This window comes from Pelophylax lessonae (genome assembly GCF_965119305.1).
Source record: "Pelophylax lessonae genome assembly, chromosome: 13".
In the NCBI taxonomy this organism is placed as follows: domain Eukaryota; kingdom Metazoa; phylum Chordata; class Amphibia; order Anura; family Ranidae; genus Pelophylax; species Pelophylax lessonae.
The window spans coordinates 205066725-205076231 of record NC_138780.1 but is presented as its reverse complement, the minus strand read 5'-3'; the positions used below and the strand labels follow the sequence as shown (position 1 = coordinate 205076231).

The 9507-nt window shown below is 43.9% G+C and overlaps 1 protein-coding gene across 1 annotated transcript; it reads right to left on the bottom strand.

Annotated features, from left to right (window-relative positions):
• Positions 1-715: 715 nt before the first annotated feature.
• LOC309569940 (serine protease inhibitor A6-like) lies at positions 716-8433 on the bottom strand. Its single transcript, XM_082275935.1, has 3 exons — positions 8171-8433; positions 5037-5184; positions 716-934 (listed from the first exon to the last, which is right to left on the bottom strand). The coding sequence occupies exons 1-3, from the start codon at positions 8389-8391 to the stop codon at positions 719-721; spliced, it is 585 nt and encodes a 194-aa protein (XP_082132061.1). The 5' UTR covers positions 8392-8433; the 3' UTR covers positions 716-718.
• Between the last annotated feature and the right edge of the window lie 1074 nt (positions 8434-9507).

The following is a 9507-nucleotide window of genomic DNA, read 5'->3' as shown; positions in this document are numbered from 1 at the left end:
GGAGCACGGGTCATGGAAATGCGGAAGAACATCCAGCGATTAGCACACACCAGGATCTCCTTTAAAAAGGCAGCTTGGTGCCAATGAACGTGAATGTTCACGCACATGCGCGCCGCTGCACGCAAATGCGCCTACATGTCAGTGGATGCTGGATACTAGCCCGAGGTTGTCTGTGTGCTGGTACATGTACACAAGCATTAGCTGCATGGGAATGAACATTAGCTTTGGGAAAATTCTGAGAAAATGAGCATTAGCTGCACTAGAATGAGTATTAGTTGTGTTAGTTTCCTGACACCTTTAGTGGACATGTGAACCAACTCCATAGAGAATAATTGATTTTTTTTCTCCTCCAGCGTTTTGGAGCTTTGAGCTGGAATTGGTTAATTTGGAAAAGCCTCACAGCTGACAATCCATACTGTATCAGAGCAAAAGCCATGAGGTCACAGGAACTGCCTGCAGAGCTCAGAGACAGGATTATTGCAAGGCACAGATCTGAGGAAGGCTACAAAAAAACTTCTGCTGCGCTGAAGGTTCCCAAGAGCCCAGTGGCCTCCATAATTCTCAAATGGAAGAAGTTTGGCACAACCAGGACTCTTCCAAGAGCTGGTCACCTGACCAAACTGAGCAATCGGGGGGGAAGGACCTTAGAAGGAGAGGTGACCGAGATCCTGATGATTACTCTGACTGAGCTCCGGAGATCCTGTGTGGAGATAAAGTTTCAGAAGGACTTTGGACGTGTGTTCTGTGACCACAACGGATTTATGAATCGGCCCATCCCAAGAATAATTTTGGCAACTTTGTGGTAGAGCAGCACCAGGAATGGACGGTCAGCTTTGAATTCTGGGCTTGCTGAGGCTAAGTTCAGTCGGGCGTCAGTCGCACTTCTCGCTTCTGTTTCTCCCTCTTCGATGTTGATAAAAGACTGGTGGATAAACTGTCAACACAAATAACTAAATAAATGAACTTACTCAAAAAGTTAAAAGACAGCAAATTTACTAAAAAAAATTCTTAATAAAGATCGCTCAAGTTAAAAAAAAAAAAAAGACTGCAAAAAAGGTAAAGCACAGATAAGTATGAAAGAGAACGTTAATAACATTCATTGGAAAAAGGAACACAACTTCAATTTTATGTCCAACCAAAAACTTTTATTTTGGTCCTTTAACCACTTCACCTCTCACACCTGTTCACCCCTCAATGGAGCAAAGACATTTTTACAATTCTGCTATGGACCTTTTTTTTTTCAATGATAACTTTGTCATTACTTAATAGCAATGGTGATATATATATACAGAGGCTTAACTAGAACCTTCAGGGCCCCGGTGCAAGAAACCATGAAGGGCCCCCCGGACCCCTGGCCGGGACACTTCCCTTCAAGCCTGGGGCTCTTCCCACTGATCCTGGGGCCCTTTATGCTCATTGCGGGACCCTTTCACAAGTTCTGCAGTGGGCCCCCTTCCTGCCATCTTGGAGCCTCCCCATGGTGGTGGAATGCCGGGGCCCGGTCGCAAGTGTGACCTTTGCCATCCTGGAAGTTCACCCACTGGTGTCAGTAGTTTTTATTTTTTGGTATTTTAATTGTATTATTTTTTATCATTTTATTTCATTTTTTTTACAATGTGACTGACTATGACTCTGTCCATTCAGAAAAGGAAGGAGCTGGTAAATTACATATTTACTGACCCCTTTCTGGTTCTCTATTGTGACACATCCCCTGCAGCAGCCGGCGGGAGAGGGGAGGGAGCACAGTGGGAAGGGGTGGGGGGGTGTAGGAGGGACCAAGGGAGCACACAGGGGCTCAGAGACAGCAGAACACAAGTGAACTGGATAGGAGGAGTGGCGGCGGCAGCATACAGAGGAACCAATCTCCTCCATTTTCCTAATGCAGCTACAGGAGGAAAAAGGAGGACGGGAATTTCTCTACATGCTGCCCCCACCGCCCCTCCTATCCAGGTGTACAGGAGCATGGGGCCCAGTTGCAATTGCAACCCCTGCAACCCCTGTAGTTACGCCCCTATATATATTAGGGATCGACCGATATTGTTTTTTCATATTTTGGTCAGCGTGTATGGATATCGGCTGATATGGGCCGATATTTTCGTACATTTAATTTTTTTTTTTATTTGACAGGTACTCTTGTGGAGGGATCTGGGGGTCTAAAAGCCCGCAAACCCCTCCTCTGCACTTAAAAGCATTCAAAACGCCAAGTTTGGCTGTTTTGAATGCTGTCATTTTTTTAAATCTGGCGCCGAGTACCCAGAAATGACGTCATGACATCACTTCCTGGGATTTTGCATGGAGACCCCATCAGAGCCGAAAGCGGCTTTTATTAGGTCTTCGGTGGCCATGCAGGCTGGTTGCCCGGGTCTCTCGGTGGGACGGGAGACCCAGGCGAGCCGCGAAAGGCGGCGAGAGGGGGGGGGGACGTCCCCTTCCACTCCTTGTAATGACAGCAGAGTGGCTTCTCAGCCGCATCGGTTGTCATTACAAGTCAGCCGACCGTCGGCTATGGACGCCGGTACCGGGGTGACGCCTCTAGCTGCAGGCATCACTCCGGTACAGCACTTTCCCCAAATATCGGTAATATCGGTCACCTTGGTGGTCGATTCCGATATATTGGGGAAAGTGCAGATCGGCCCTCGATATATCGGCTTTGCCGATAATCGGTCGATCTCTAGTATATATATATATATATATATATATATATATACTCAACAAAAGTAACAGGAGTGTTGGAAAACATTTGTCAATCAACATGATCAGTATATTCTAATAGCAAAGCGTCCCACTGTAAGAATACAATGGCACAGTGGGAAGGATTCCACCATTCAACTCGATTGTGCAAATGGGGGGAAACCTTTCACTGTTTTTTTTTTCAATCAGCCTGCTGGAGTCGTCTATAGACAGCCATGCTGGACATACATTATGCAATTTTCTTTCCTTCAAGCATGGGTTAAAGGAAAGAAAATTGCTTGATTCTCTTATCAACTAAGTCAGTGCCGATGGGCAGTGCCATCTTAAGAGCCTAATAGGCCCCTGGGCAATGCAGTGCACTGGGGCCCCCTGCCTACACAATCACCCACGAGAATAAAAATGCAAATTATCGATAAGGCGATATTTATTTTTATTGGTACCTGGAGGATATACCTTACTATATACATAATACAGGGACCAATATATACTACAAGAGAGTACAACTACCTGGAGTATATACCTTACTATATACATACTACAGGGACCAATATATACTACAAGAGAGTACAACTACCTGGAGTATATACCTTACTATATACATATTACAGGGACCAATATATACTACAAGAGAGTACAACTACCTGGAGTATATACCTTACTATATACATACTACAGGGACCAATATATACTACAAGAGAGTACAACTACCTGGAGTATATACCTTACTATATACATACTACAGGGACCAATATATACTACAAGAGAGTACAACTACCTGGAGTATATACCTTACTATATACATATTACAGGGACCAATATATACTACAAGAGAGTACAACTACCTGGAGTATATACCTTACTATATACATATTACAGGGACTGATATATACTACAAGAGAGTACAACTACCTGGAGTATATACCTTACTATATACATACTACAGGGACCAATATATACTATAGGGCAGGAAAAGGATGGCACAGTCTGACAGTCGATCATCGACTTCCAGTTCCAGGTGCCCATTAGGTACACTCAGAGGTTGTGGTACTTGGTTGCTTGGGGAGCAACAGTCCATTCTGAATATTGTTTCCGGGGTTTCAGGTGGCCTGAAACCCGTACACATGATTCAAAACCCGGACGGGTGGCAACCCTATGTGCCAAGCGACTGCCCTACTGCACGCTGACTACAGGGGGTGGTTTGCTCAACTCTGCCTCTATTCACAGAATGCCTTGTATATTTTTCAATGAATGATCTTACATCTGTGCTGATCATTGTTCTCCTTGCTGGAGGGGAAGCTGTAACTGAGGACCTGCAGTGCAAAGATCTCCCTGCTTCTGCTTCATTCATTCTGTGCTTTCTCCACTTCTCCTGCTGCTTCTTCATCATTACCCCACCAATCCTTAAATCACCAGTCATCAGGAGGAGCAGATCTGACATAACGGAAGCAAAACCCTGCCTTCACCAAGATGGCCGCTTCCACACACAGACACAGTGCAGAACAAGGCATGGTGGTAGGTGAGTAATAAGAAAAGATAAGCTGCCGGGAGACCACAGTGCAGAACAAGGCATGGTGGTAGGTGAGTAATAAGAAAAGATAAGCTGCCGGGAGACCACAGTGCAGAAAAAGGCATGGTGGTAGGTGAGTAACAAGAAAAGATAAGCTGCCGGGAGACCACAGTGCAGAAAAAGGCATGGTGGTAGGTGAGTTATAAGAAAAGATAAGCTGCCGGGAGACCACAGTGCAGAACAAGGCATGGTGGTAGGTGAGTAATAAGAAAAGATAAGCTGCTGGAGACCACAGTGCAGAACAAGGCATGGTGGTAGGTGAGTAATAAGAAAGGATAAGCTGCCTGAGACCACAGTGCAGAACAAGGCATCGTGGTAAGTGAGTAATAAGAAAATATAAGCTGCCGGAGACCACAGTGCAGAACAAGGCATGGTGGTAGGTGAGTAATAAGAAAAGATAAGCTGCCGGGAGACCACAGTGCAGAAAAAGGCATGGTGGTAGGTGAGTAATAAGAAAAGATAAGCTGCCAGGAGACCACAGTGCAGAACAAGGCATGGTGGTAGGTGAGTAATAAGAAATGATAAGCTGCTGGGAGACCACAGTGCAGAACAAGGCATGGTGGCATGGTGGTAGGTGAGTAATAAGAAAAGATAAGCTGCCGGGAGACCACAGTGCAGAACAAGGCATGGTGGTAGGTGAGTAATAAGGAAAGATAAGCTGTCGGGAGACCACAGTGCAGAACAAGGCATGGTGGTAGGTGAGTAATAAGAAAAGATAAGCTGCCGGGAGACCACAGCCAATACCGGTGACAAGTCCTTTGCAATGAAAGATACTCACTTCTGAAACGTTTAGCTTTTCTCTCTCTGAGATCCCGGAGAAGTCAGGATTGTCACCACCCATAATTCCCATCTCCATGTCTAGCAGCCCAAAGGCCACATTGACCGGGGAGTTGAAGGATACTTTGGGTATGTAGAGATCCAACAAACTGTGGAGGAAGATATGCATCAGCGTCTGTATTAGCTGTCCCAACCAGCCCAGGCTTTCTCAATGAGGCAAAAAGTATTCACAAGCGACAACAACCGCTAGTGGCAGTAGCTTTGTAGTGAGTTTTTTCGAGTTTTTCAGCTTTTTGCATTGGTGATTTTCCGCGTTTTTGTAGATTTTTTTGGTGTTAGCATTTTTTGGCGTTTTTAGCTAAAAATCACCTCTCTGTTATTTTAGTAACTCCCACTATCCCACAATGCAATGCTTGTCAGAATTGCATCACATGGCTGTTGTGATGGTATTCCCTGTCACTGGGGGTGAAAGACAGATACTTAATGGTTTGGATTGCTTCAAGTAGGACAGTAATATTTGTCAGCAAGGAATATGAAGATTTAATCCCACTTTACACTGTGAGACCTATAGCCTGTTGCCATGAAGTCTGACTACTAAATAATCATAGCAATACGTAGATGTGTATTCCATGTACTTCAATGTATGAGAAGGACAGACTGTTATTGGCAGTCTTGTCCTATTGTCTGTTTTGAGGTGGGATGTGGATTGTGTTAAGTCTGCCTGTCCCATTGTTAAATGTTAATGTGCCCACATTGTTCTGTCCAGATGGCTAGATAATTAGTTCAGGTTCTATATACAATTTCATCTGCATTTGATAATGTAATCAGGTAACCCCTGACCTGTGTGTGGTATTTTGATCACTAGGGGGATGTGCTCATGTGTGTATAAATTGAGTGTGAAACTGTTCAATAAAGGAGAAAGTTCCAAAACTTGAATAAGCTAAGTTGTTGGCTAGCTTTGTGTGGGGGTGGCTGGGAAAATCTGGTATATATGTTCATGACTGCAAGGAATCCGTATACTGACGGAAGACCACAAGTACAGTGTGGGTCGGCAGTTCCGTTACAGGTGTCCACACCCATGCAATAAGATTTAGGTGCGGGGGGGGGGGGGGGGGCGAGGGGGGGTGGTCTAGGGGGGAAGGGTCCTACAACATTTTGATGCAAATGTGGACCCTTTTTTCCCCACATCAAAATCGCATCGCATGGGTGTGAACACCCATGCGTTGCGATTCTGTCAAGCTCACTGCATTTTGTAATCTGTTTCGGGGGATGTTGTTCATGGAACATTAAGTCCCCGTTCACATCGGGCAGATTTGACATGTCAAATCGCATGCCAAATCGGAGCCTATTGCCGACAACGTCACTGCCGAATTGGTGCAACCCTGACGTTGTGGCGCCGCACTGATTCCCAAAAGTAGTTTCTGTACTACTTTTGGTGACTGCAGGGCGATTTCAATAGACATCTGTGCATGTTTTTGTTTTTAGTGCAAAAAACAAAAAACACCGAAGTGATCAAATACCACCGAAAGAAAGCTCTATTTGTTGAAACAAAAATTACATAAATTTTATTTGGGTACAAAGTCGCATGACCACGCAATTGTTAGTTAACCAGTTCTGGACTGGAAAGAATTGCTCCCTTAATGACCAGGCCATTTTTTGCAATTCGGCACTGCGTTACTTTAATGGAAAATTGCGCGGTCGTGCGACACTGTACCAAAATAAAATTGATGTCCTTTTTTTCCCACAAATAGAGCTTTCTTTTGGTGAGCTATAAACAAAAAAAGAGCGACAGTTATGAAAAAAAAAAAAAAACACAACTATATTTTTCACTTTCTGCTATATAACATTCTCAATAAAAAGAAAAATGTAAAAAATCTTTTTTTTTCATAATTTTAGGCCAATTTTTTTTCTACTACATATTTTTGGTATAAAAAATCCCAATAAGTGTATTTTGATTGGTTTGTGCAAAAGTTATCTATCGCGTCTACAAACCAGGGGAAAGATTTATGTCATTTTTATTTATTTATTTTTTTACTAGTAATGGCGACGATCTGCGATTTTTAGCGGGACTGCGACATTGCGGCGGACAGATCGGACCCCTAACTGACATTTTTTACACTTTTGGGGGTAACAGTGACATTACTACAGTAATCAGTGCTAAAACAATGTTATACAAGCTGTACACTCACTACTTTACATTGTAGCAAAGTGTCATTTCTTCAGTGTTGTCACATGAAAAGATAGAATAATTACAAAAGTGTGAGGGGTGTACTTATTTTTGTGAGATACTACTGTATATGGAAGTGATTTACTGTGTATTCAAAGCACCTAAAAAGTCCCATCAATTTTCTTTCAAACCTATCTATTAAGGGATGTGGTGCTGACAATAAACTATCATCCACCCACACTATTTAAAGCGGAGTTCCACCCAGTGAACGTTTTTTTTAAATAAAAATCCCCCCGGGACAGTCAGGGTTAGTACATTCCACAATGGATAGCCTCTGATCCGTCCCGGGTCGCACTTACCTTTTAGAAGAAATACTTACCTTGAAAATGTATTCTCCAGCGCTGCCATCTCAGGTGTGGGCAGCTTGAAGCCAGCGCGATCCTCTTCTGTGTCCTCTTCCGTCTTCTTCGGTCCCACGATGCCCTGCACCGGCCCTGCTGTCACTTCCGGTGCCGCAGCGTCATCCCTGCACAGCTTCTGGGCATGCCCAGAAGCTGTTTTGCAAGGTATGACGCGCCTGCACCGGAACTGACGTCGGGGCCGGTGCAGGCGCATTGATTCCTGGGAGCGATGACGTTCAGCTCCCAGGAATCATTGCAAAGCGGAAGTGAAGGCGCGGCCGAGGAAGGAGGAAGTGGATGGTAAGGTAAGTATATTTTCTTCTGAACGAGGTAAGTAAAAAAAAAAAAAATTGCGATTATCCATTTGTTTTTCAGGTGGATGGAGGTAAGTATAATTTTAGGGTGGAACTCCACTTTTAATCCAATCCCTTTACCATCCTGTTATCATTGTCAGTGTATCCTGCGTTCATGGAGTAATCATCACGTTGCATCTTGTATGATCATTTGGCTGATACCTCTAACAGTGTTGTAACCGGATTTTCTGATTTAGGCAACCATCAGGTGTACCTGGTACGCATTGATTGCAGGTATTTTTTTATCCTCTGGGGGGTCAGTTGTTGTTCCATGTGGAAGATATCACCCAGTTTTGGTACGATGATGAGAAGGGATATGTGACCGGCGTACGGCACTTCCACCACCTTGCATTCCATCTCTTTGTCTTTGTACGTCTTATACAATCCCCTTCGGTGCATCGTTGGCACTAAGAACGATCTCTCCTCCTTCACCATGAAGTTCCTCCTCTTTGTATTTTGTTTTTTAAATTCTGATTTCCATTTTGCTGAAGGAACAAAAAAAGGCTTTATGGTAAGGTGACCAGATATTATAAAATGAAATACAGAGACAGACAGTATATATATATATATTTTATTGGCAAATGGTAAACTACTTATAAGTACGGTATATTTTCCTCAAATGATATATGCAGGGTATGTGGGGTGTGTTTATGGAATGATTGTATGATATATACGTTATTTCTCACATTTCGCCCATGAGTTAAAAAAGAAAGATACTTTTCAGAATTTTTTGGAATAGGGCTTTTTTTCAGCAGGAACGAGGGAGAACGCAGTTCCGTCACCATAAGCACTGAATGTATGCAATAGCAAGGGGGGCTGGGGTGTGATGGAGGTGCCTATTATTGCTGGAGGGGATCTATTTTTGCTTGGCAATCTATTGTTGCAGGTGGAGGATCTTTTGTTACTGGAAAGGATCTACTGTTTAGGGAGGGGTCTACTGTTGCCGGCTGCTGGGTAGTCTATTAATGTTGACTGCTGGGAGATCTGTTGTTGCTGGGGGAGGGGGGTCTATTGCTGTTGGCTGCGTGGGGTCTCTTTTCATTGCTTCTCTTGTTATCATTACCAAATTCAATGCAGATTACTTAGCACTACAAAATGATGCTTGCCTCTATATTCTCTAAAAGGGGGTGGTACTGGGAGCTGGGTAGGGGGTGGAACCAAGGGTCGGTCCTCAGAGGTGGGTAGGGGCGGAGCCAAAGGGTCAGTGTTCTGAGGTGGGTAGGGGGGGCGGAGACATAAAGTGACTTAGTAGGGAGGGAGTTCCTGCACCTATTCGCTGAGAAAAAAGCCCTGCTCACTACACAGACACACTTCACTGACGCACTGCAATATACTGCTTTAAACGTGCACCAATGCACTGTAATACACTGTGTTAAATGTGCAGTAATGCATTGAAATATACTGTAGTAAAGCTGCCCTGACATAATAAACTGACACTAAATGAAAAATAAATGATCACTACACTCCCACTGACTGAACTGTCACTAGATTCACACTAAACTAAAATTCTACACCGACAATAGAATCAGAATATCACACTATAGCACCCTA

Excerpts from the sequence above, each read along its gene's own strand:
- LOC309569940 (XM_082275935.1), bottom strand. The coding sequence starts at position 8,391 with ATGGTGAAGGAGGAGAGATCGTTCTTAGTGCCAACGATGCACCGAAGG. Across the intron at positions 5,185-8,170 it reads CTGCAATCAATGCGTACCAG|TTTGTTGGATCTCTACATAC; the intron begins GTACACCTGATG and ends CTTCCTCCACAG. Across the intron at positions 935-5,036 it reads AAAAGCTAAACGTTTCAGAA|TTTATCCACCAGTCTTTTAT; the intron begins GTGAGTATCTTT and ends TTGTGTTGACAG.